The sequence below is a fragment of the Primulina huaijiensis genome, chromosome 17 (assembly GCF_012295235.1).
Source record: "Primulina huaijiensis isolate GDHJ02 chromosome 17, ASM1229523v2, whole genome shotgun sequence".
NCBI classification, from domain to species: domain Eukaryota; kingdom Viridiplantae; phylum Streptophyta; class Magnoliopsida; order Lamiales; family Gesneriaceae; genus Primulina; species Primulina huaijiensis.
Window position 1 is genome coordinate 2,244,274 of NC_133322.1, and position 27,825 is coordinate 2,272,098.

The 27,825-nt window shown below is 33.3% G+C and overlaps 4 protein-coding genes across 8 annotated transcripts; 1 reads left to right on the forward strand and 3 right to left on the reverse strand.

The window, feature by feature from the left end:
* Nucleotides 1–373: 373 nt before the first annotated feature.
* Nucleotides 374–9,012, reverse strand: LOC140963399 (crossover junction endonuclease MUS81). 3 transcript variants are annotated; one of them, XM_073422707.1, is made up of 16 exons: nt 8,606–9,012; nt 7,760–7,845; nt 7,571–7,649; nt 7,327–7,413; nt 7,123–7,248; nt 6,364–6,613; nt 6,030–6,162; nt 5,696–5,823; nt 4,793–4,947; nt 3,486–3,543; nt 3,097–3,255; nt 2,377–2,456; nt 2,101–2,172; nt 1,941–1,998; nt 1,045–1,131; nt 374–718 (listed from the first exon to the last, which is right to left on the reverse strand). In XM_073422707.1, the coding sequence occupies exons 1-16, from the start codon at nt 8,797–8,799 to the stop codon at nt 614–616; spliced, it is 1,857 nt and encodes a 618-aa protein (XP_073278808.1). In that variant the 5' UTR covers nt 8,800–9,012; the 3' UTR covers nt 374–613. The 3 variants fall into 3 exon arrangements, with proteins under 3 accessions (XP_073278808.1, XP_073278807.1, XP_073278805.1); XM_073422706.1 differs by having other exon boundaries at nt 1,941–2,172; nt 4,793–4,941; nt 8,606–9,011; XM_073422704.1 differs by having other exon boundaries at nt 1,941–2,172; nt 8,606–9,010.
* A 2,883-nt stretch (nt 9,013–11,895) lies between these two features.
* Nucleotides 11,896–20,034, forward strand: LOC140962907 (RNA polymerase II C-terminal domain phosphatase-like 4). 2 transcript variants are annotated; one of them, XM_073421991.1, is made up of 9 exons: nt 11,896–12,222; nt 13,322–13,494; nt 14,013–14,101; nt 14,796–14,911; nt 15,526–15,706; nt 16,750–17,039; nt 18,142–18,330; nt 18,425–18,463; nt 19,503–20,034. In XM_073421991.1, the coding sequence occupies exons 2-9, from the start codon at nt 13,322–13,324 to the stop codon at nt 19,812–19,814; spliced, it is 1,389 nt and encodes a 462-aa protein (XP_073278092.1). In that variant the 5' UTR covers nt 11,896–12,222; the 3' UTR covers nt 19,815–20,034. The 2 variants fall into 2 exon arrangements, with proteins under 2 accessions (XP_073278092.1, XP_073278093.1); XM_073421992.1 differs by having other exon boundaries at nt 14,013–14,077.
* Nucleotides 20,035–20,147: 113 nt separating this feature from the next.
* Nucleotides 20,148–22,072, reverse strand: LOC140962909 (protein trichome birefringence-like 38). The gene is made up of 5 exons (XM_073421995.1): nt 21,783–22,072; nt 21,324–21,489; nt 21,035–21,210; nt 20,796–20,954; nt 20,148–20,662 (listed from the first exon to the last, which is right to left on the reverse strand). The coding sequence occupies exons 1-5, from the start codon at nt 22,064–22,066 to the stop codon at nt 20,362–20,364; spliced, it is 1,086 nt and encodes a 361-aa protein (XP_073278096.1). The 5' UTR covers nt 22,067–22,072; the 3' UTR covers nt 20,148–20,361.
* Nucleotides 22,073–25,267: 3,195 nt separating this feature from the next.
* LOC140962908 (protein trichome birefringence-like 43) lies at nt 25,268–27,015 on the reverse strand. 2 transcript variants are annotated; one of them, XM_073421993.1, is made up of 5 exons: nt 26,667–27,015; nt 26,391–26,562; nt 26,108–26,283; nt 25,866–26,024; nt 25,270–25,621 (listed from the first exon to the last, which is right to left on the reverse strand). In XM_073421993.1, the coding sequence occupies exons 1-5, from the start codon at nt 26,975–26,977 to the stop codon at nt 25,321–25,323; spliced, it is 1,119 nt and encodes a 372-aa protein (XP_073278094.1). In that variant the 5' UTR covers nt 26,978–27,015; the 3' UTR covers nt 25,270–25,320. The 2 variants fall into 2 exon arrangements, with proteins under 2 accessions (XP_073278095.1, XP_073278094.1); XM_073421994.1 differs by lacking the exon at nt 25,866–26,024 and having other exon boundaries at nt 25,268–25,621.
* Nucleotides 27,016–27,825: the final 810 nt, after the last annotated feature.

A 27,825-nucleotide genomic window follows, 5' to 3' on the forward strand; every position in this document is an offset into this window, starting at 1 on the left:
TCACAACTGAATTTTCTGTCCCTGTCCTTTGTTTCATTCGAGTGATTTAAACGTGTAAATTAGGGAACTAAAGCTGTGAATTTATGTTGTTGATTAATGCAAAAAATGATAAAAAGATAAAAAGTGTATTGAGTACATGACGAAAAATATAATTTTTCACATGATACAGCTAGAAAATCAAAAAGGTGAAGAAAAAGAAAGGTTGCGGTATACGTGACTCAAAATAATTTAGTGACATTTTCTTGTTGTATTATATCACATAGTTACATGAAAACTAATGGTACAGATGATAATAAAAATGAATTGGTATGATGAATTTACTCATTTATAGAAAGCGAAATGAAAATGGTATTGAATCGAATAGAAGGGAATGAAAAAACATATCTTATATTTCACTTGGAGAAATTACAAAATGCTTGATGTGCCCGGGAAATGGAGAGTTTGGGAGGAAACCTATTTTCTCTACATGCAAGGCTCTCTCTCCCAGACGTTAGCTACATTCAAGTTAACTACTTACATCTGTCCTTCAAGTACAAATCTTGAAGTACCTCTAACTTGTGAGCTTCAGAAACCACCCAGTTGAACTTTTCTCGCTGAAAACAACATTATGATGTCAATCGCCCCAAATGAGTTGGAAAATGTTTTTGCTAGCTTGCGCATTGATCAAGTTATTGCTCTGCTTCGTGAGCATTTCCTCTTGGGCACTTATGTCACAGTCCTTTGAAGTAAGAGAGGAGGTTCAATAAATAGAAGTCATATTTAGAGACAACTGAAGGACTATACTAGATTCTTTGACCCAACCAAGCCAAGAACATCCTTCCGTGGATGGAGAAAAACGAACTTATTCATAAATAGCAATAACAATAGAAAGGGCGCACATATTGTTTATCTGGTCTCTACTCCATTTGAAATGAAAATCTCAGTTATTCCGTGTAACTTAGGATGCCAAAGACATGGAGGATGATACTCTGGAAAAGACAAGCATATAGCTACTATATGGTACAAACTTCATAAAAAAACTCTACGGAATAAAGATAAACTTACAAGAATAGAGTATGCATGAGCGAGAGAGAGCAAAGTTGGATACAAATCAATAACAGCTAAAGCAACGTCTTCTGTTACATGTGGAACCTGCAATGATAAAATAATATCATATACCATCTTTTTTTTGGCTTTAATAAGGCAATAATGTAAGGCAAATATCCCTCTTAAAATCTCTCTTTTTTGGACAGTGGGGTATATCTCAACGCCCCCTAACCCCCCCTACCCCACACCAAAAAACAATCAGCACCACCACTAATTACAGGTGGCTTTTAGGAAAAAAACATCTTTTGAAGTTATCAGCAGCAGCAAAACATCATTTTACAAAACCCCACCATCTAGAAGTATGCGACAAGTATCAAGCATATCCCCATTCATTTATAAAATCAGAAGGTAAAAATGAATGCATGAATGGTAAGTACACCATACAAAAATGGTGATATAGTAAGTACACCATACAAAAATGGTGATATAAATACAGCCGAATAGTCCTTGTCAATTATGCTAGTTTTACTGTCAACCAAGCAATACAAATGTAGATGCTTCATGATATAACCAAACATGCACAACTCTGAAAAAAACATCTTTTGAAGTTATCAGCAGCAGCAAAACATCATTTTACAAAACCCCACCATCTAGAAGTATGCGACAAGTATCAAGCATCTCCCCATTCATTTATAAAATCTAGCATTCTAGAACCAAAAGGTAAAAATGAATGCATGAATGGTAAGTACACTATACAAAAATGGGGATATAAATACAGCCGAATAGTCCTTGTCAATTATGCTAGTTTAACTGTCAACCAAGCAATAAAAATGTAGATGCTTCATGCAATAACCACACACGCACAACTCTGAAAACCCCCCAAAATTGTTGATCAATTTTGGAATGATTTATACCTGCATGAGTTGGACAGCAAATACATCACTGACTCTCATTTTATCCAACTCTTCACATCTTTTGATAAATTCATCAAAAGGCAGGCAGAAACTGTGATTCTTTAACTCTGGATCCAGAGATCTGTAGTATTGGTTTATAGCTTGAGTAAGAAAACCATACTTTCTTAACGTATCTGCCAAGCCACTTGTTCTTTGCACATCAAATCCCTCCAAGATCTCAGTTGTAAAGCAACTGTACAAGCGAACTAGATTACTGATTTAATATTGGCACAAAATATGATGCACTTTAACCTTAGAAAGACCAAATCAATTAGAAACCAATATAATGGATCAGTATGGTGAATGGAAAAGTCATGGCTGAAAACAGAAGCATTCATTCATGTACATATCATGTGTCAGATCCAGTAATTAAGCATCTCAATGCAGCATAACTTACGCTGTTTTGATGCTTTCAGCTGCCTCAGAAGAATTTGGGTCACCTTCCAACAGATAAATCATCTTCTTCAGCCCACACCTCTTTCAAAGATCAAACAAATTTATGAGAGAAATGATAGAGATAATGATGATCAATCATCCAGTAGTCAAAGCTAGGTTAGAACATCTCGACTAAAGTTGTTTAAAGGAGACAGAAAACCATTTTTAGGAATATCTACTCACCCTCACTAATTTGAAGGCTGCTAACTTCCCTAACATAATAAGAGGGATTCATGATCCATCGAAATCGGAAAAAGAAATGCTAACCAAAAATGATAATACGAATATATCCAATTTATGCCAACACAAGCATATAACCAACCGTACACGAAAAGAGCATTACATCCTTCAGTAATCATTTAGCCTAATAAGCTGATTATCGTATCTCTTCCAAATTGGAAAATGTTTGAACACAAAGGTGCATTTTAAATGAAATTCAAGCCTAGGCAGTATTAACTGGTTTATATCGTACCACAAAAAACATAACTGGAATCAAAATGTGGATCGATGTCCCAAAAACAAGGCAACTTCCACCAAAAACAGGTGAGTGACGTAATAAGATTACAATAAATCAATTAGGAGGTTACAAACCTAAAGCTCCTCAACTTCTAATATTTCTCTCATACTGGAGCATTCAACAAGAGCACAGAACATGTAAACTCAAAAGGATATAAAAAAATACCAACAGTCGCAGTTTCTGATCTTTATATCTGTTATCCCTTATTGAGTGGCGCAAATCATCCACCTTCTTCCTTTCAACGATAAAGTCAAGAACATATTCACTGTGAAAATACTTGTGGTGGGCTATCCAAATGCAATCACCAACAGGCAATCTTCTAATCTGTTGAAAGGTCAAAAAATTAGATCCCAAATCTTTCAGATCTTTCCAATGCTAATAAGGGATTCACGTACCCATGTCAATCAAGGTGAAAACAATGAGATTTTAACCGAAAGCTACTAGCTATGGCAGCAATAATTCTTATCAAAGAGAACTAGTTTGCTCACTTGGCCACCCGACTAAGGGGAGATGTATGAAAAAAATAGCTAGGAAGAAAGAATCATGTTGCTGACCTCTATTTTAATCTGAAATTGGGAACATATGCCATCAATAATTTTTCTGGAACGAGACCTGTAAATATCGGGAAAAATAATCATATTCCGGCACGTGGTATCTTCATAAATCAGAGATGATATAGAACCATTCAAAGAAATAGTTTATGTGATGTGACAAAGAATACTGCAGCTGAATATTTGCACTACAGATTATTTGCAGGGGGAAAAAAAGAATATCCTGAAATTTGTCCTCATCACAAAATTGAGTGATCGAAGCATTAAAACATCAGACCGTAAAATGTAGTTCAATTTATAGTTACAAAGAAACAGCATTATAAGGTGGCTTTTGGTTAGGCTTTCAACCTTACTCAACTCAAAAGTTTTGAGAAAAATTTTTCAAGTCATTTTAAGATTATGCTTAACATTAATTTGAAAAGATATAATGTAATACTTATGTAAAAAAGGTAAATTAATATAACGAGTGGTAGAATAGTTAAACAGTAAGGTAAAAAAATGATTATGTAATTATTATGCTTTGGATAGTTGATTTGAAATGTGAAATGATGAGTAGCATAAAATTTTTGAAAAAAGTTGGATGAATGATAATGTTAGAGGTTTCATCCAAAAAAATTTCGACTCAAGAGACCAAATAAATGCCCCCTATATATTAACTTGATCATTGCCAATGCATTTTTCATCTTTACTTTTTCAGAAAAATTTATGGAGACAGCTGATTTAAGTTATGACTAGATAGGAGATGGTGATAAGTGAACAAAAACTTGTACAATCATTGTCAGGAATCCCATTCCATTCAATGTTTACCACTAAGTGAAAGTTCTCAGTCAACTTCAGACAGAGTTATAAGAATTTTCCACCTGATATTGCCACCATGAATTTCACTGGAAAATCGCCCACCAATTTAAAACCGAATAGAGCTATAATACCGAACAAATTACAGTCTTCGTGAATGTGGTACAATAACTAAACAAATTCTGGGGGTCAAGTTTTAGCTTTATTAAAAAATCACCAAAAATATGTTAGGAGAAGCAAGTACGAAAAAATTAAATAAATGCCCAACATGGTTTTAGAAGAAATCCTCAGGTATAAGTTCTTGTAAACACAAGTACACAAATATCCGGTTATAAATGTATAGAAGGATAAAAAGACCAACTGATTACAAGGTCCAAGCTACAGAGTTTACAAGTTATGCTCAATCTTAACAGGATAAAAAAGTAAAAAGTCTCCTTTCATTACCATAAAACCATATTAAATACCTACCATAACACCATATTAAATACCAAGATAGGGTTTGTCGTGGGACTCACCCTTGTGTGGCAAATTGCTCACGATTATCTAATATCAAGACCACTTCATAAACATCCCCAAATTTCTCTCCAATTGTCAAAGGTGGCATTGCCAAGGTGTTTGACTTAGATTCTAATTCTTGAACGCTAAGCTTGTTCATTGCATGATCCTGAACCTCCGAGAGAGAAAAATCGTGAACAAATATCCAACACATTGAAAAGAATTTACAAAACACCTAACCCAATAACACAAATTATTGCATCAGAAAATTTTTTACATTCCAAGCACTCAATCTAGCAACTTTATATGGTGATGTACGATTATGAATAAAAATCAGAGTCATAAACATATGATATCATCACAAATTTTTCAGTGTGGATAATAATGGCACGACAGAACACTAAATATATTAATCAGAAAAGAGGTTAGATGTGGTGATTGTACAAGTTCGAATAAATCTAGAACGGACAAACATTCAAATACATAGATGATGGCCTGATAAAAATTTACCATACACTCAATTCTTGGACGAGGCAGGTAAGGAAATGTGGGGGATGGGTCTACGAAAATGTAATTTTTCTTTGTTTTATGATTAGCTAGCTTGATACACGAAGGAAGAGAAAATAGAGAATAAATGGACGTACATAAAGTGAGAAAAATATATGACATTACGTCCATTTAATATTCTCTTATATCAGTCACCATTATAAGTTTCTTCAAGTCTTGTTGCTATTGGCCTGACTACCTGCTCCATTTTCACAAGGGAGAAAAGGTTCAAACAGAGTGATCATATTTTCACTCCACTTCTCCATTACCCCTTTCTTAGCAAACAAATTACCACATCCTTTTTACCTATATACCTTCACACCCCATACTGGCCATGCAAATGTGAAAATCATAGTTCAAACTAAATTAATGCTTACTGTTGATGAGCAAGCTTTCATAGTATAAGAGTTACGCCCGAGATCATGAACAATGGATGACTTCTGATTACTAGATGTAGAAATTGTACGTGTTTCTACATTCTCACTTGCACAAAATCCTGCTCGACCTGCAATAAAAAATCCACCATTGGGTCACAACAAAAAAAAAAAAGATATGGCCATGAAAAGGTCTTTAGAGCATTAATCACCAATGTCTTCGTTTTGAGAATACCAAGGCAGGGACAATGAGAATTCTACCAACTTTATGATGGCTTGAGGGTAATGCATCAGAATAATGATCAATATATTTTAGCGAAAGATTCAGATATCAAACCATAAATTTTGTCTTCTCGAAGGCGACAAAGAACAGATGGCCATAGTGAGGAGATCTCCTTTCTTTGGGATGTTTCTGTAACTTCAGAATAAGCTCGGATAATTTGTTGCTGAGAAAATCCCATGCCAAGAAACTGCCATAGAAAGAACATGAATCATGTAAAAGCACGAATACATGAAAGAAAAGACATGAAAATGCACATAACACAGCAAATCCAAAACATGCCTACTTGTAATAATATACACACATGACTAATACACCATTAAGGACTGAAACTGCTGGAAAAGTTACCAACAACCAAAAACTTGCCAAACTTACATCTTAAAACACAAACCTTCTCAAGATATTCAGGTGGAACATGTAATATCTTCTGTTTCTTCAAATTGGTTGATGGCTGCACCACTTTTTCACTTGAAGCAACAATATCACACTCTGAAACTGGCAAGTCTTCAACTCTCAACAAATCACTTGGGTTTAGATTTGAATGTTTTTCCAAACTATGCAAACTTTTATTCGGATCAGTATGTCCAGATCTTAAAAGGCATTCACGTGCAACTTCCTTCCCTTCTTCTGTCAACATATACCTGAATTTGTTGTCATAAGAAATACTCTAATGTTGCAACAACATTATCTTTAGAAAATGAATCCACATACTATTTAAATCCTATAGAAATCTGTTTTTATTGAAAAAATACTGAGCATGAAACTAGATGTGCTACTACCTCCACTTGTCGCACACTTTATAAATTTATCTTAAAAAGTATAATCAGATTCGGCGTAAACTTTGTTTATTTTTTTTATATCAACCATGTAAAAATCAGATACCATTCAAATGTTTTACATCATCAAATCTAATTTGAGGCTACAATTAGCAAATATGGCAAAGAAGTTATAAAGTGAGACAACATGAAGCTTATTAAATCTTTTTGGTATAAGATTTATAAGGCATCTCTGCCAGACAAGAATTAATATGGTAGTGTAACAATAACTCCTTTTCCTCATATCCACTCTACACCAAAACAAAACAACCTATATGGTACAGTGCTGAAGTGATGATCATCCTAAAGGGGAATTTAAAAGCAATTAAGCATACTTGGCCGGGCAGCTCGACTTGACCACAAGCCCTCTAGTTATTAACGTCTTCATGCAACTCCATCCGCTGTACCAGTCCCTTGGTGAGCTTCCAAAATGTCCCCCTTTCCCTTTTGCTTTTTCAGGCCTAGAGGCATGAAAGAACATCAAACCAATCAAACTAACCTGATACCAGGTTCATTTAGAATAAAAACAGCTAAATTACGCTATAGGCACACGAGACAATCCGCTTGTTTCTGCTGCATCAATAAGCTCTTTCTTACGCATAAATTCAGCATCATTTTCAGTCCCCCTAATAACATAAACATAAATTAATGAAATAATATAATGATGATTGATGCAATAATAATACAAGTGATAGAACAAATAAATAATTACAATTCGAAGATAATAAGGTAAAATTCATAAGAACTAAAAGAAATGTTAAAACTGAAACTCGAACAATTTACCTGTAAAGTGAAATGAGCAGAGCATAGGCGACTGAATTCTTTTGGGGCACATATCGCCTAGGACCCTTGTTTTTATTTCCTATAATCATTAGACATTTGAATTATAGATGAGAACGCGTAAGAAAATTTCTACACTTTAATCACCGTGATCAACTAATCAACTTTTTGTGTCTGTGTGTTTGAAGTTACCCCTTATGTGCAAGTCATCACCAGGAGGATCGGAATCTGCCTCAAAAAAACCTTTCATTTGCTTCAAAATCCATTTACCTACACCCCTACAATAGCATTGAAAGGGAGTCTTTTTTATCATTTTTTTCATTTTTTAATACGCACTGAATGCAATGTGTGGAACGCAATTGGGCATTGGCATTGTTCCAAATGAAAAAGACAATATGAGAAAGACTTACTAATGAGATTTTACAGAGCAAAAATACCAGTTTAAAATTAAATTAATATAAAAACCAAATTCTCCTGTTCAAGTCACGACGTTTATGGCCCGTTGAAACTGGAATCCTGGAAGTAGCAGTGGAAAATGAAAAGGAAAAGTGGATTCAATTTTTTGCATTTTCAATTGTAGCAAGATAAGTCATGGATGATTTTTTTTATAACATGTTTTTGGAGCAATAGACTACATTCTATTGGAATTGGTAAAAAATAGATTCGAGAAAATTATTTCTACTTCCAACTGTAAGCTTCATTTCCTTAATATCAAACACGGTATATCTATAATTTACTATCGCGGAAAAATTGAAGCCATACATATAACAAATTTTGAGGGAGTTTCGTAGAAAAAAAAATCTTGCAAAGTCCACCGTCACCTGCGGACTTCCACGAGGAACTCCGCATTTGCATGATTTATCAGAAAACATACAGCTGCAACTAAAAATAATAACTTTCATCATGTTCTGAAGCTCTTTAACGGAATCGAAGAAATTCAACGAAAAGGCTTCTCTTTTCCAGAACCAGATCATGCCAAATCACAAAACACATATAGAAAAAATGGAACCGCGAAACCTTCAAGGTAATTTCACTCACTTGATTTGCGACAAGTCCCTTAGGGTTTTTAGAGGGTGATTACAGTTGCAAACATTGGAATAAGCCTTGTATAGAGTCGAGTCCACATTGTCCGAAATTCCCTTGGCACCCTGGGCCATTTCTTTTCGCTTGTTCAACAGATACGCCGCCAGTTTCTCGTTTTCTGAGCATGCAACTTGCTTCAGATTCTCCATGTCCTCAAAGGTTTTGTGGCGCCAGGAGGGATTGATTGTGTTTGCTTCGAATTTGTGGGACAGGGAAACCGAATGCTGTACAGTGAAATTCCAGTTCTGTTGGAAATCTCATTTCTGCCCCATATTTTTATTTCAAAATTTCAAATTTCTCTGTTAACGTTTTGTAACTTTTGTTTTGTTATTTTATTTGAGGCTTGTGATTTCCCCCAAATTTTGTTAAACCCTAGCCTTAGAACTTTTGATTTTATTTGTTTGGTTCAGTGCCTTTTGAAGTTTGAAAAATGAACAGTGGATATTTGGACAATGAACAAGGAGGCTGGTGGAATAAGCACAAACGAGATTTAGAACTATGATTCTTGAAGCTTTGGTTTAATCCATATAAATACATAAATCTATTATAGTACAAAATCGAACCGAAATAAAATTTGTCGGATTTCGGATGACATATTTCATAAACAGAAAACCTAAAAACCGAATCGAAGTTTGAAGAATTAAAACCGAACTAACAGATGAACATTTCTAAAAGTAAATCTTATTCTCACTTGTTGTATTAGACTGATTTTATGTTTATTTTGGAAAAAGTTTAGTAAGTGTAAACTGCAAGGAAAGAGGACACGAAACAATAAATTTTTGTACATGTTATTACATGAAATTAGAGAAGGTGGAGGGTGGTGGTGGGTGAAGCTGGCCCTATCTCTAATGTTGGGTAAATCTTGTTTGTCAAAGTAAATTGACCATTAAGGTTTGTGACTTTGTAACTAGGAAGAAATTCCATCTATTTCTTTGAGAACTTCATTAATATTGAATCAAAAAAAAAAAAAAATCAAAGTTTTGAGATTATGTAGATCAGTGTAAGTTGAAATCTAACACATTTTCTGTGAGGGCCCGTGCTCTTAATTAATATTTAATTACCAAACAACAAGGATTAAATGGTGTAAACAGCGAAAACGAGATTAAAACGTTCATTTGGGCCTACAGAAATTTCGACATGACCTCCCCGTAAGTAGGACATCCCAAAAATTTCAAAACACGACAATAACATTATACGCTCGAAAATAACATCAAGTTCACAATCAACTACACAAACATCCTACAGCCGCACTGGCCAGGACTAAACACGACATACCACAAATGAAATCCAAAACAACATAAAAACATAACACCATACAGCTACACAGGGCATCTCCCTGGCAAATGTATCAAACCAGCATAATATATAAAAATATCTGGGAACTCTGACATAAACCGACTGACTACTAGGTACCACTCGCTGACGCTCCACCAGAAGCGTCAAATCCTCTGGAATGACCTGCTATGGCATCAAAAACAACCACAACATAAAAAAAAACAGGAGTCGGACCCCAGTACGACAAACCAGTAAAATCACGACGTATATAAAAGACATGTAATAATATCAAGTAAATGCAATGATATGCGATGCATGAATGGTAACAATGGAATAACGGATACCAAATGGAGTCCAAACGAATAGCATCATCAACAGTAACAGTGGCCACCCGTGCCAGGAATGCAGAATCAAATCGCCGCTCGTCCATGCACGTAGCATCGGGAATGCGAGTAGCTAAGTCGCTCGTCCCTAACTGTCATCTGGGAATGTGGCTAATCCTAACCCACTCGTCCCTCTGATGACTCAATATATCTCAACAGAATCAACATAAATCGCCGTCAAAGGAGTCAAGGCTCAATATGTTATGTCAATATAATTTATGCATGAGTGCATCAGAATAAACATTCAAAGCACGTAATAGCAAACAACATTCAGCGAATATTCTTACACGCCAATATAAGCGTCATAATGATATAGGTTTGAGCGTACCTCAATTATAAACTTATAATACCACGATAATTTCTTAAGGACTATCGAATGAACTCGTCCAACGATATAACCTACAATATAAATTCACTATATACTTCAATATAACGCATTCCAACTGACTAAAACATTTTATATCGGCTTAGTAAAAATTAAATTTCCGGGCAGCCTATATAAACCTTATACAATCTGAATTCAAGCTTAATACCTCAATAATATAGGCTAAAACGCACAATAGTGATCTCGGAGAAGTAGCTCGCCGGAATGTCGTCGGAAACACTGTTCACGATATGAAAAACGAGCTGGAAATTAGGGGAAAAGCTTACTGCTACACTTTTATAAACTAATCCACCAAGAACAACCAAAAATTCGAAGCCAAAAGCTTACCTAAACCCGAATCGAAGCTCACGCACAGTTGCTGGAAATCAAACCGATCGAACTCGATAACTTCCAATTCATGGAGGGAAAGACTCTAATATACTGGAGGAAGAAGATTTCTAACATGTTGCACAAAATCTGGCCGTTGGGACGTTGCACGCTTGCTGCAGAAAAAAAGAGAGAAGCGACGGGTTGTTGGAATGAGCTTTCTGGATTTGTGCGATCTGATTCTTGTATCAAATGGGTTGATTAATATATTATGGAAATGGGCTGGGCCTATTCTTATTGGGCCTCACATTTTCTCCGCATTTTCTTTTTTATATCATACAGGGAACAAAATAATTTCTTTATAATTTTCTTTATATATAAAAATCAGTTATTTCAGTATATTTTATTAATCTAGTTTCTTAGGTTCTTATAGTAAAAATCGGTTGGAAAGGGAAAAATGAGTTGATTTGATTTTGATGAGTTCAATAAGTCGTTTGATTTTAACCGATTGCTCATTTTAGACACAATTTTACATCTTTCATTGTAATTTTATTATGTGACTTCTAAAGAGTGCATTATTTTGCTAGCCTATATGATATTTTATTGTTTGAGTTACTTAATATACGAAGACACAAATGATGCAAGCATCTATATTATTATATTATTAAATGTGATAATCATATAAAATACTAAAATATTTAATTTTATAATTATTTTTCTTAATCCACTAAAAATCTGCTCAAATCACTCTACATTTTACATTAAAAAAAATTTAAACAAAAATTTCATTTTAAATCGAATTTCTTCTAAAATAATTTAGTATTAATTGTTTAATATTAAATTAAAAATGATAATATATAAAACGCTGACACGTCTGCATTTTTTACTATTATATACGAAGCCCGAAGCCACTAGCCGAGGCGATTCCGCATGTCGATCATCAATTCCGCCAATCTGCCTCACCCTGCTCTTTAATTGAAAACCCTTAATCGAAGCTCCGCCACATGCTTCATCCATAGCCAACTTACTGCCTCGCAGTTACTTTCCTGCACCCTATTTTGTCTTCATTTTCGCCACTCCACTCCATACCGGCGTCTGCCTCTTTCCTAGTTTTCTTACTGGTTGTTCGTTCACGTCAGCTACCGCCGCCGCTTGTGTCTGACATTCAACTGGGTTTTCTTTGGTCAGCGAATCCGGGGCTTAGTATTAAATATTAAATTTAGGTACGAATTCCTGTTTTTGTATTGTTATTTTGGATCCCATTGTTGTTGTTTTTCTTATTTGTTTTCTTTTAGTTTGCTTGTCCGTGTTTGATTTCCTCTTCACCTTTTCTATTGGTGTTGGAGGTCAGGCTTGAGTTAATGTTTGAGTTTCATAGGTTTGAGCTGAGGTCAGTACTTCGAATTCACCTGCAGATTCAGTAGGCTAAAAAATTCTAGCAACTAGAATTCAAATTGAGCTCAAAAGTATTCCAATGCAAATGCATGTAATGTAGCAGTTAACATTTATTATCCATGCTTAATTAGGTGCCTAGGGTTTCTATTTTTCGCTCCTAATAACCGTGATCTGTTTTTTGAATTTGAGAATGAAGGACACTAGATTTGGCATTTTGAAATGACATACAGATACGGGGTATTGTTTAGAGATGGCAATTTCCTCCAAACCCGACGGAAAATCCGATACCCAACCCGAGGAGGGTATGGAGGAGATTTTTTATCCGATTAAATAAATAGATACTCGGGTATGGGGATGGAGTCGGTTCTTAAAAAATTATACTCTTACTTGACCTGAATACCCGATTATATATGTGTGTGTGTGTGGTTTTTTGGCTATGATGTTAATTCTAATATGCTTTTGTTCAATTATATTAGTTGAATGGAATGAAGAAAATTATCAGTATAGAGTTTATGCTATTTTTGTTGGATGATGATGTTAGGATAAATTGTTTCTAATATTTGTTATAATGTTTAATTTGTCAATTTTATTTATTGTTCTCAATAATTTAGTAAATATCCATCACTTGCTCGATATAATTCAAATTTGAGAAAATATAATTATAGGTGGTATTAGGATATCTGGGTAGTGTATATATCCAATCCTCCGAAGATGAAATTGAATGGGATGTGGATGAATATAATAAATGAGGATTAGTATATGGAATCCTATCAAAATCCGACTCATTGTCATCTCTAGTATTGTTTTTATTAGCTGAACTGAATCAATAGTCTATTTGTATATTTTTTGTCCACAATGATTGTTAGTCAGATTTCCATTCCGTACAAAGCAGAGTTATTTTTGATCCCATATTTGATGATGTGTCAGATGAGTTTAGCAGCAGATTCTCCCGTGCACTCATCAAGCAGTGATGACCTTGCAGCATTTCTTGATGCGGAGTTGGATGCTATTTCTGACGCATCAGCAGATATTCAAGAAGTTGCAGAAGAAGAGGAGAATATTGATGATGTTGAGGGAGATTTTGAATCAAAATTTGACAGGTATACTTTGGTTGAGAATTTTTGTTTACACAAGGTTTTGGTTTTTCGTTGTCTCATGCTTTGATTATAGCATTCTGGTGCTAGGGATGTGACAAATATGAAGTTTGTGTTTTTAAAAGGAACCCGTCAAATCATGTATGATATTTGTGCGTTGAATATGATGGATCAATATGGTAGTCAAATATTGAACTTCTAATAAATTGACTTGTGTTATAGGGGTATCAATTTTTTTCATTTCGTCTGAATTCTCTACCTCCCAATTGCCGCAAACATTGTCTTGAAGAATTGATTTTTTGTCAAATGGGGTGGATGCAAGAGGATGCTCCAGTCTGTCTTTGTGTTTTTAGTTCAAACATTTCTAGTTGAAGTAGCATTTTGCGATAGAAGTTTCCAAAGCTTGCTCACGTGCTCAAACCATTTTTGAAATTTATATAAGTAACTTTTTCATAGATCTTTCGGGGCTGTGCTCCTACTTGTGATGTTATACGTGATATCCATGCTTATTTTTATTGTTGTAGAGCTAAAAGGCACAAGGTGGAGTCATATGAAAATGTTGCTGATCTGCCGAGTTCCTCATCTCAAGGTGAACCAGTGCAAATTTCTAGCGGTAAATTTATGATTAGATGCAATTTTGATGTCTCTTTTAATGATTGATTGTATACTGTAAACAAGACACTATTAAATGCAGGTAAAGTTTATATTAATTTAAAACAACTAATAATAAAAAAATGAATTTTAATATTATTTTGAATAATAATAAAATAAACTGCATATCAGCCGATAGAAAATAGAAGCTTTCTGGGTTAAACTGGCACATCTTTCCTTGAAAGAAGATTGCTTGTGAGAGTTTTTGGTGATTTATCGTCTTATGTGGTTGCCAATTTCATTTCCCTTTGGTATTATCACTATTGAGGTAGTGACGATATGTATTGGATGGTGTATAACTGTATATGTAATTTGAGGATAATCTATAATAGCTGAACCAGCATAATTTCTATTTTATTTATGGATATGTTACATCACTTTTTATTTTGGTTTACATTAGTCATATGTAGTGATACTTTGGCATACATTTGTTTTCAATAATTATCAACGTTCTTCTATTACATTTTGTGCAATTGCCTCAGGTACGTCCTCACACTTTCTACTTCTCTTGGCTGTATTTTACGCATCATATTTAGATTCATTTGTTTGTCTGATTCTCCTAGCTTTGTAGAGAGCCTTTCTTTCTTGTTTATAGTTTTTTTTTTTTTAATAACGGATGATCAATTCCTTGGTTCTGCTCGATTCCTGGAATGCAGGGTCATCTCCGAAGACGAATAAGTGCCTTCATCCTGGTGTCTATGCAGGAATGTGCATGAAATGCGGTATAAAAATGGATGACGAATCTGGTGTTGCATTTGGGTACATTCACAAGGTTAATCTTTTGAAAAATATTATTATATCCTGCAATATTTTATCCCTATAAAATATGATATGTAGAAGATGGTGCCACATTGTGTGTGTGTGTGTGTTTGTCGCTCCCAACTCAATTAAAATGTCACCATATTTCAGCTCCCAGTACCCTCTGGGAGTAGAAAGGATACAAATATCCTTTAATCAAAATCAAAGCTTTATGTTTTAGGGACAATTTAATCCTCTATTAAGAAACTTAGCTCAAGACTCAAGTCAAATAAATCAGCACTACCAAAATTTAAGTAATTACACAGGAATGAAATGTATTTATTCATCACAAAGTTGCTCAGGTAGTGGTAGCGCTAATTTGAATTCCTGCATGGCATTGGATCACTTTTCATAATGCTGTGATACAAAATTGAGAAATGGCAGTTTGAGTGAAAATGAAAGGAATAACTTCGAAAAATGTATTCTGTTAGTTTCATGCCACCATGTGCATACAGCAATTCCAAATGCTGCTTTTTTTAATCTTTTCATTCCTGTTTTATTACGTTCGAGATATAGCATAATTGAACCCAATTTTCCTTTCTAAATCACTGTGTTCTAATTTTCTAAGTGATTTCATGTTTCATGCAGAACTTAAGGCTTGCCAATGATGAAATCTCCCGTTTACGTGAGAAGGACTTGAAAAAGTTGCTACATCATAAAAAACTTTACTTGGTTCTTGATTTAGATCATACATTGCTTAACTCAACTCGGCTTGTCGATGTCACTGTAGAAGAAGGATACTTAGTTGACCAAAGGGATGCTTTGCCAGGTAAAGTTTTTCATCAGCCTATTGTGGTTTTGGTTTGGTAATCTTTTTTTGTAGGTCCGAATTCTTGCATTTATATCTGATGCAATAGCTGTTAGTAATAACGATAGAAATAGTGTAGTAGTGGCATGCTTAAATTGATTACTTTTTGCTCGCCAACAATCATCTTCCACAATCAGTTCAACTCGTAACTTGGTGGAATTGAACATGTGACCCATAGTCTTGGTACTGATTGTAGAATCAAGCATTAAATTATTTCTCATGCTGTGTTGTGTACTTAATATGGTGGTTTCTTTAAGAATCCACGGAAGCTTAAATGGAACCAAGTTTATGCACTTGCATGGGCATGAACTTTTTTAATGCGCCTGTCTGTATCTATGCTTTCACAATCCGAGTTAACATTGCAAAAGGGGAACGCAAAGTCTGATGCCTCTATGAAGACTTCTTCAACAGCTTTGGATCCATCAGCTTAGCATATGTTGGCATTTTGATACTCGACACAAGAAAAGACGATCTGTTTCAAGCTAAAAAATATTTATTTAGTACCTATGTCTAGCTAGTTGAAGTATATACTTGGCACATTGTAACCTGGAAATTTGATGACTGTTAGCTAAAGGGTTTCAAGGGAATAGATATTAATTATATGTCCATGCATTGAATTGCCATGTTAAAATTTGCCAAGTAACTCTCTCTCCAGGATAACGATAATAGATGGATCATTAGACTAGACCACATTCTGTCTAGAACCAATTATTGGTTTAGAGTAGCATGATTTTTTCTCCCAACTTTAAGCCATTCCAATTTGTTAATTAACATTAAACTTATATCGTCTTTGTCATCAATTGAGATGGTTTAGAACAGTCAGTGTGGCTATTTTATCCCAACAGTCCCTTGAAACTGGAAATATGTTGGACATTCACTATCACTTCTTTCCCTTCAAGGGTTTATTACCGCTCTAATTTCTTATACCGCTGAAAACCATGTTCTGTTTCTCACTGCTTTGAACTTTAACCTGAGTGTAATTTTCTTTATTTTTAATTTGCAAGATACTTTGAAGAGAGATCTATTTAGACTGGAGTCGATGCAGATGATGACCAAGTTGAGGCCATTTATACACACCTTCCTTAAAAATGCCAGTGACATGTTTGAGATGTACATATACACCATGGGTGAACGTCCCTATGCCTTGGAAATGGCAAAGTTGCTTGACCCTGGGGATGTTTACTTCAATTCCCGAATAATTGCTCAGGGTGATTGCACACAAAGACATCAAAAGGGTTTAGATATTGTTTTGGGGCAAGAAAGTGCTGTCCTCATTCTTGATGACACTGAAGCGGTAATTGAGCGACTTATATTCTTAAATTTGTGGGAAGTGATTCTTTTATACAATAATACCATATTTTTGCTGTTTTTCATGTTGCTATCTTGTGACTTGTGTTCATTTGGGCAAAATAACCAGACTTTTAAGAATGTTGAATTTTTTTCCCAATGAGTCTGTTCGGAACTTTCTTTTATTAATTATAACAAAAAACTAGCTATAAAAATTACTTCCTCTATTTACAATTGAATATCTAATACTTCAATATCTAACTGCATAATTAATTAAACACTGTAAACAAAACAACAAAAATTGCAATTTAGAAGCTGAAACTCAACTTTTGAAGAGTTGGTATTATAACTCCGACAAAAAGATGACTTTGCACTGTAATAGATGCGACAATCTGGTGTGAAAAGCCAGCAAAAACTAAAGCTAAATTTAAAACCTTAAAATTTCCATGTACATTTCTCTTGTTGACCTAGGTACTCTATAGTTTTACACTTCTTGGATAAAGACTAAAGTAAATGATATTGTTCAAATATTGTAGATTAAGGAGTAATGTGGTTAGTATTCAATTTGTAGCGTGTACCAAGTGCTGCATGTTATGTAGCTTGGTCGTGCAACTTGACTGGACTAGAAGGTACTAAATTTTAACCCCTTACAGTGGAATGGGACGATCTCGTTTGGTTTTGTGGATTAAACTGCTATTTGAGCCAGTTGGATTTTCTTACAATAGAATTTTGCAGAATGAAAAGGTTTCACTTATCAATCTCAACAATTTTCTCCTCGCCTTAAAGTATATTGAGAAATCTTATGTTACCATAGTTGAGCTGAAATTCTGATATATAAATTGTGCATAATCTATGTAATCCCACTTCTGTAATTCTAGATTTCTGCTGAAGAAGCTCTTTGTCGGTATGTGTAGTATGCATGCATTTGTGCTTGTTGGCATATAAAGTTTTTCTTCAAGTACTTGTTTGCAAGCTGATTCTAACAAAAAACATGTCTTTATTTTATTTTATTGCTATATTCGTTGTTGTTTCCCATCAATGCTGTGCTCTGTCAAGAAATTTCGTGATAGGAAGAGTCATGTCTATTAGTGACCTTGTTTTTTATTTAGGTATGGAAGAAGCACAACGAGAATTTGATATTAATGGAGAGATACCACTTCTTTGCTTCAAGTAGCAAGCACTTTGGCTTCAACTGTAAATCGCTTTCTGAACTTAGAAGTGATGAAAGTGAGAGTGATGGAGCGTTGACAACTGTTCTGAGAGTTCTTCTGCGGATCCACAGTTTGTTCTTTGACCCGGTATTTTCTTGTTTCTCTGATCCCCTTAACCTCCAAAAATTATAATCTTACTTCTTTTCTAGTTCATTGTATTGAGAGGAGATCTTTCTTTTAGGGGCGTGATGATAATCTGGTGGACCGAGATGTGAGACAGGTAAATGTTAATGGGATGGCTGAGATTTACGTTCTATCAGTGTCATGGCTGCTAGTTTCTAACATGCCTGTAGGTACATGATAAATTTATTTTTCTTGGTTATTTTAGGCTTCGTGATATCCAAATCCTTTAGGTTGTCTGGCAATTGTCTTGTGGGAATTTCTTTGGTTGTGGGCAATATGAGGTGGTGTACAGAGAGCTGAGGTGGCAGCCTGTTGGAGATTTTAGCGTGTTCCCAAGTAACTCAGATTACACAAGCTGATTTAATAATAGTTGTTGGCAAGAACTGATGGTGATTGCTGATTTGAATTTTCTATATTGTTTTGAGGGTTTTGGGGAATTAGGGGTGTAATCAAATGAAATGAAGACAGAATTTGCCTATTTTATCAAGTTCAACCTCTATCAGTTTGAATTAGTGAAAACTTTAACATAGTTTTGCTTGAACAATTATTTGAACTTGATTCAAGCCTGTTGAATTGGAACCCTATAGGAGCCTATTGAGCTAAAAAATCTAATCACTCTACGTGCTGAAGACAATAGGAAGCAAGATTAAAAAAGTATAAGGGGAAAACATAAATTATCCAAGCTGCAACACAAGTGGTGAAAGCATTGAAAATAGGAAACGAGATAAAAAAATGCAAGGGGAAAAAGCATAAAATATCCAAGCTGCAACATCCAACAAATGGGTGAAAGTATTGAAAACGAGAAAGAAAATTAATTTCCCAACCTTGAAACTAAATTAAGAGTCACAAATTTATCTTGTAGATCAAATGAATATCAATATTTAATTTCGTAGACAATAGATTTATCAAGTGGTAAAAAAGTTTATATAAACTATCATTAATAGATGTATGTAAAAAGGCCCGTCATCATTTGTGTAAAATGATTTAGGAACAACCTTATCAATAATCTAACTGCTGATTTAGTACTTGCACGATTTGGCTAGTTTAGTTTACCTACATGTTTGTACGACAAATTGTTAGTCATTTGCAGATATATTGTAAAGTAAAATTTCTACTTTGATCTGGTATGCACGCAGGTTCTAAAGAGAGTTCGTGAGGAGGTCTTGATGGGTTGCAAAGTTGTCTTCAGCCGTGTTTTTCCTACCAATTTTCAGGCTGAGCAACATCATCTATGGAAAATGGCTATGCAACTAGGAGCTACATGTTCAATGGAACTCGACTCATCGGTGACACATGTCGTCTCTCTAGATGCAGGAACTGATAAATCTCGTTGGGCGGTCCAGGAAAAGAAATTTCTGGTCCATCCACGGTGGATTGAAGCTTCCAACTACTTATGGAAAAAGCAACCAGAAGAAAATTTTCCAGTCAGTCAATCAAGTAATAAATGATCCAGTTATTACTTATTATCCCTATGACTAACGTCTGGTGACAAATTACTTCATTGATTTTGAACTCAAACCGTGTATACACTTGATTAGTTAGCTATATATATAGCTTTGCTCTACTGTATCGAGTCATAGTGAGATATGCATATTTGGCATAAAAGAGAGCTGTCTCATGGGATTTGTTTGATGCATACCTTATCGATATCAGCGGCGGCAAGTTAAAATAAGGCCTAAGATAACTAATTGCATATTCGTAGGATGTACCGATAATAGTATTGTATATCGACTTTAGTGATTCAATTTTCAATATTAAATAACCTAAGAAAGCATAAAATATTTTGTACTTCGTAATCTCAAGATTTGTAGTACTACTATCAAGAACCATAAGCATTATAGCAGTGCGATATCTGCTTATCTTGATCAAATATATGATATGAAACCATTGTTCAACTCCCAGCATTAAATACAGTATTCAACCAACATTACAGATGCAACTTTACTTGAAGTATAATTTCAAATATCTATCGCGGGTGAATCTCCTCCGACTGGTTCAACTAGCTAGTTGCGCGTAGAGAAGTTGGTTCCATGAATCGGTGACTCCGGCTAAGCACCAATGGGTGCAATCCATGCCTCTGAAAGCATTGTATGAGCTGACATGCCCATCTTTTCTCAGCTGAGAAAGAGTTGTGATATCAAGTAAATGCACATTTTTTGATGGTAAAATGTTGTTTGCCAAAATTTCTTTCACAACTTTTGCAGCCAATGGTAATCCAGATGGGTATGTTGAGCCTTGTATAGGTGTGGTTTCCTTTGAGCAATTCTTGACTCCTGGTTCATTCCATTCTGCCCCACTAAATTATGTACGGTTCATCACTATTTTATCAATATTGAATATAGATCGAGACTTATATAATTTCCTTATAAATCATTTCCAAAAAAAAAAAATAATCGAAATTTCAAGATTAAATATATATACGTCCTTACTTGTAATGAGATGGAGATATTCCTTGAAAGAAAACTTTATTTTTAAAAGGATTGACATCTGAGTTGACCCATTTCGCCCAAGTCTTTAATCCTTCCTTAAAAGCAACCATTCTATCCATGTCTTTAACTATCTTTCCATCAACTTCGATATAATCCCACCTATATTATATACACAAAATCTTTCTATTCCAACATATTAATTCATAAAATAAATTGTACGTAAACTTTAAAAGTCTTACGGTTGTTTAACATGTCGGTACCACCAATGCCATGTATTAAAAATTAAGACGTCGATTTCTTTCCATACGTCTCCGTTTTTAATCGAGTCGAGCTTCAAAACTCGACCTATTAATGGTTCGTCTTCAATATCCACCAAGTAATGCGTAAGGAACAATGTAATCGAAACATCGTAGTCCTGCGATGCATATCAGTATCAGATTTCTCATACTCCTAGCTTGGTTTGTGTTTTATAAAAATCTAATGGATTTATACAAATTAAATAAATTTGTAATTAAATATTTAATATACCTGAAATGTTACGGTAGAATTTTTTTTGTGGCTTGTGATATTTGATCCCTTCACTGCATTCTGTAGAAGGCATATCATTGATTCCCACTGATTAGAACTTATTGAGTCCCCAACAAACATTACTTTTTTCCCCTTCAATCTCTTCAATAAATCCAGCCCATCAAATCTGCAAACACAAAGCCAAATTTCTTAAACCACACACACACACACACACACATATATATAACAAAAGTCCTTTCTGTCTCGTTTGTACTGTGACTTGCTTGAATAAATAGATAAAATCAAGAAAAGTTGAAAGAATTATGAAATAACAGTTTGGAACCAAGAAATGTAAAAATGAGAATTTTATTGATTCGTGAAGACTCTGTGGATAGAAACGAAAAAGTATATATATATATCAAAACTCAGTTTAATGAATGTATTTCGTGTAAAAACAAAAAAACACAAGTGCATACAAACCTAGGAATGTCGCAACCATTAGGTTGCCATCTGTATTTAAGGTACTTGTGATCAGGTCGATCATACTTCAAGCAATCGAACTCTTTCCGAATAAACCGGCAACCGGACGAGTCGTAAAGAGGGTAAGATTCATCATAAACCCATTCTCCTTCATACACATTGCAACTCTCTCCCTCCATTGTTGATTCATCACTGTTTTGTGCTGCAATATAAATATTTGAGGGCATAAATATTATTGACAAACAACAGAGAAGCAACACAAGATTTATTGTTTCACTAGCCATCTTGTTTACTACAAGTGCCTACTACAATCCACCCTCTATATATACATACACTCACATATATATTATATATGTATATAATCTGTGAATCCAGCTTCATTTAATTAAATTAATAGGCTGTCATTTACACTTATTACTTGAATCGGCTATTATTAAAGTATAAATGTCGTATGTAGAATTTAATGGCAAAAAACATTCTTGTAAAAGTTTTTTTTCCCCTTAATTTTGGAACATGTTTGAGTTTTATTATTACATAGATACGAGTCTAGATAATATTTAACAGTGGATTTGACTGTAATTAATTATTCGGAGACTAAAAAAGAAATTTTTTAAAATGATTTAATTTGACAAAATATTATTGTCATTCAATATTTTTTTTAATTAATGTAGATCAATAAAATCTAATTATGGTATAAATGAATTTGACTTCCATTGTAAATTTGTAATATCATATTATCTAATTAATTCCTTTTGTATTTGATGAATCTTTTACTAGTATTTGTGTATAGAAATATAGAATACACAACAAACATATAATTAATAATATATTCAAATAATTAAAATCTAGGGGTTAAGATTGGACAATAGTTTAACAACAAATGCATGCAGAGTTGACAATTTAGTGAACTAGTGTTAGGCTGTGTTCCACATGCCAAACACCTCATTTCCAATTTTTAGAATTTTTTTTTTTTTGGTCACGATTCTTGATTTTTGGAGTTACATCAAGTTTGACTAATTAGAAGTCGAGTCGAGTCGAGTCGAGTCGAGTCGAGTAGAATAGGGGTCAAATTTATCAAGGGAAATTAACCATCCCAACATCTAGCGCTCGAGATCTTATCTAAGAAGGATTGACACCATTATTGTTGCTCTACGAAAATCCGAAGTTTGGATTGCATGTCTCTATAGACTATATATACATGTCTCGACATTTTTTTAATATCTAATTGGATACATATAAAGATATTCATTTATTTTATAATTAAAGTTTAATTAGGCTATGAGTGGCTTAATATATATTTGGTTGAGGTCAAAATTTGCATTTAGTATTAAATAACACGAGACAAGTAGCTAGATCTCAAGATTTATAATATTTCTACCATCTGAAATAATGGCTATTATCTCTTGAGTGAACTGTACTATCTATCTAACATACATATAAATATATGACTTCTAATTGTGAATTTTCTAATATACCCTTGTTCATTTAATTTAACAAATTAAATCAATAGTTTTTTTATGGGTTCTTTTGTAATTTATTGTATATCTTAAATGCTTTTGAATATTAACGTGAATTTTCTAATATACCCTTGTTCATTTAATTTATCAAATTAAATCAATAGTTTTTTATGGGTTTTTTTGTAATTTATTGTCTATCTTAAATATCTTTGAATATTAATGCATATTGAATTTATCAATTTACCCATTATTTTTCTTTGTTGCTACTAAAATTTGTTACTAAAATGAGTGTATTTTTTGATGATTGCTAATGAATATTTAATATTTATATTTTATCTTATCTTTTATTTTACATATAAATATGTCAATTTTATAATAAGTTGATTTTAAAATATGAACTAAAAAGCATCATATATGTTACAGATATTGAAATATGTTAAAGATTATTTCTAAGAATATTTTTTTAACGTAAAATTATTTTTTGATTGCATTTTTTCAATATTTTTCTCAAATTATTTTTTAATTGTGATTTTGCTACTTGTATATCTCATTGCGGAGGTAGAAAACCTTGTACCATGTATGTATATATAACTCGCTTTACATTACCTACATAAAAAATAATTTTTTCTCTTTTCTACGTATTAATTAATTTATCATTATATATGATGAATATATATATATAAAAACTATTTTTCACATTTCAAAATAACAAAATTGTTATTTAATATTACTCACTTATTAAATTTACTAAGTTATATTAACCAATTCATGGTGCATTATTACTATGATTGTAATTTAATAGAACATAGGTGAGGGCATAGGGTGGTCATCCTAATAATTAATATTTGTGTTTAAATTATTATTAATAATTAAAATTACTGTGTTCGATGAAATTATTTGATCAGTGAGAATAAATTTGATTTAGAGAAATTATTTCTAGAATGTAAAATAACATCCATATCATATTTGTTAGGTGCAATAATTGTTTATGCAAGGTAGAACAATCGAAATGTGACGTTTGAGTTGTTTTACGATTTTAAAATATTTTAGTTAACGTTACATTGTTACCCCGGTTATAACTTTTGGTAAAGCGACATATTTTTTGTAGCTTAATTGTTTTTTTGTAATATTCGACAGTATTCAAAATATTGTTTTGCTATATATATGATTATATATTTTTTGTGTGTGATATAAATATATTCTAAATTAGTTTTAGAATTATGTGAATATATGCATATTTTTTTTTATATTTTTATGATGTTATGACTTAAATTTTTTAAAAACATTTAGTAACATTTGAAATATTAATATTTGTATCTAAAAATTACGATGTGTCCCATTAGTTTTTTTAAAGGAAAAAATACCGTTATATTTTGGACTTTTTCGATTATGAATTATTTTGAATTTTTTTTGCCTTCTTAATAAAATATATATCTACATCCCTTATCTCGAAAGAGTTTTTTTCTAATGTATTATCTGCTCTTGAATTTTCTTGTATTTTCTCATAATTTTTATTTCAAGTAATTATATCTATAATTTTAAATTAATATATACATCATATCTATTTTAATCACTCCATTTTTTTTTAGACCCAAATCGTGAACGACTCAAATAAACAAAACAGGAAGATCAGAGTAAAAAACACACAAACATCAAAGAGATTAATCAAAATCAAATCTGACGATGAAAAGAAACATAAAAATTAAATATGATGTTATGATTGCTGAATTTAATCGAAGAAAAAAGCAGAAAAAATAAAATAAAAATATGAAAAAGATACTGAAAAATTCGAAAATCATGCGAGAAAAGGATTGAAGAAACTAAATCATGGTTGTTTAAAATGATAAATAAGCTTTGAAATAATATCTGTTATTGAATAATTTGTGAAAAATTATGTTTCTACGTTCATTTGCAAATTTAGAATCAATATTCATAACGTAATTAAGTTCGTTACCCACGCGCAACGCACGTGCTTTGCTACTAGTTAAACAAAAAGTACAAATAGAAATTTTTTTATTATTGAATTTCAGATTATATCTATTGTATCATGTGAATATCCTGAACACGGTTCAACTAGCTAGCTAGCTAGCTAGTCGGGCGTACAAGAGATGGTTCCACGAGTCGAGGACTCCGGCGACGCACCAATGGGTGCAATCCATGCCTTTGAAAGCATTGTATGAGCTGACATGCCCATCTTTTCTTAGCTGAGAAAGAGTTGTGATATCAAGTAAATGTGCATTTTTTGATGATGAAATGTTGTTAGCCATGATTTCTTGCACAACTTTTGCAGCCAATGGTAGTCCAGATGGGTATGTTGACCCTTGCATAGGTGTGGTTTCCTTCGAGCAACTCTTTACTCCTGGTTCATGCCAATCTGCCCCACTGAATTATCAAATGTTTCTTTAGTGTTAAATATTAATCAAGAATCACATGCTCATCAAAATATATAATCCTAGTAATTGAAAGAGATAATCTAGGACAATACTTTTCGTTTAACCAAAATATATGCAACTTAAATATATTTTAAACTGTACATCAGCTCAAACACTAAGTTTCGATTGCCGTTATTGTAACTCGCCAAATAATAATGCTTGAACTTTTAAGATTCAATTAATTGTGTCCTTACTTGTAATGGGATGGAGAAATTCCTTGAAAGAAAACTTTGTTTTTAGAAGGATCTATGTCTGAGTTGACCCATTTTGCCCAAGTATTTAATCCTTCCCTAAATGCAACCATCCTATCCATGTCCTTCAAAATCTTTCCCCCAACTTCAATATGATCCCACCTACATTATGTACACAAAAACCTTCTATTTACTCATAATATGAACATTCAAAATTATACATGTGTAATTTTTACGAGCCTTACGGTTGCTTATTGCCGCGCCGGTACCACCAAAGCCATGTATTAAAGACCAAGACTTGGATTTCTTTCCACGCATCTCCGTTTTTAAGTGAGTCGAGTTTCAAAACTCGACCTATTGGTTTGTTTTCAATATCTACCAGATAATGCGAATTGAATACGATAATCGAAACGTCGTAGTCCTGCAATACAGATAACATTGATGCTAGGATTCAGTGTCACACTAGCTGGTCATATTCATCGGATGAAATTAGATAAAATTTGTCATGAACTGATTCTATATATATACCTGAAATGTGACGGTAGAAGTAGATTTATCTGCACGGCTTGTTATATTTGATCCTTTCACTGCATTATGCAGAAGGCATACCATTGATGCCCATTGATTAGAACTTATCGAGTCCCCAACAAACATTACCTTTTTCCCCTTCAATCTCTCCAAGAAATCCAGCCCATCAAATCTATATATATGAAAAATATAGCTTAAAAGTTAAACCCAAAATCTACATCTTCCCGGCCCGGTTTCTGTAGTAAATGAAAATGAAATAAACACACACGTACGTACCTTGGAATGTTGCAACCATTGGGTTGCCATCTATATTTAAGGTAGTGGTGATCGGGTCGACCGTACTTGAGGCAAGCGAATTCTTTTCGGATAAACGGGCAGTCGGATGAGTCGTAAAGAGGGTAGGATTCATCATACAACCATTCACCTTCATAAACATTGCAGCTCTTTTGCTCTCTTGTTGATGCTACCTCACCGTTTTGTCTTGCAATATACATATTTGAGGGAAGGAAAATTATTGACAGAAAACAAAGAAGCAACAAAATAATTATTATTTCACTACCCATCTTTTTTACTTGTATATTTTCCATTATTGTGGTGATCTAAAGAATTCGCAGTATCGCAATCAAACTCTGGTCTATATATACATATACATACATAAATACATATATGGATGTGTGTATATATGTATCTATCTTTCATATAATATGTAAATATGGCTTAACATGGAATAAAATTAGCAGCTGGAAGTAATCTACAAGAATATTTATGTAAGTCAAACTTTGACTTCAATTATTTTTTTTCGAATTCTGCTTCTTTTTTTTTATAAATATTTTCCTGTATAGGGCATGTTTAGGAGCGGATCAGAGGGAGATACAAGTGATGGCCGCCGAAATTAAATTACGTTTCGATTTTATATTAATATTAATTAAAAAAATTGCTTTGTTTGCAAATATATAAATAATGTTCTAGATTAAATAAAACTTTTACCCCTATAAAAAAACGTTTTGGTCCGACGAGGTTATACGAATTTAAATTTATTTTTATAACCTTATTTTTAAGCCAATATCCAAAAATATCTCTATTTTATTAATTAAAATACAACTGGATTATGCAATATTACACACACATCGGGTATGCTCATACTTAGTGTGTGTGTGTGTGTGTGTGTATATATATATATATATAGTTTTGATATGATGTCCACACACTATATACACATATGTCCATCGTTGATGTATGATTTATCTATTGGATGTACATGATCAAACAAATATCATTTTGTTAAATATTCCCGAGTTTATTCTATGTAACAACATATCGTCATAAATTAAAATATATTTTTAATTTTTTTCCATTACTCGTGTCGATTTCATAGACATGCATTTTCATATAAACATTATACTCAAATATTCCCATAATCTACATAGGTTAAAAT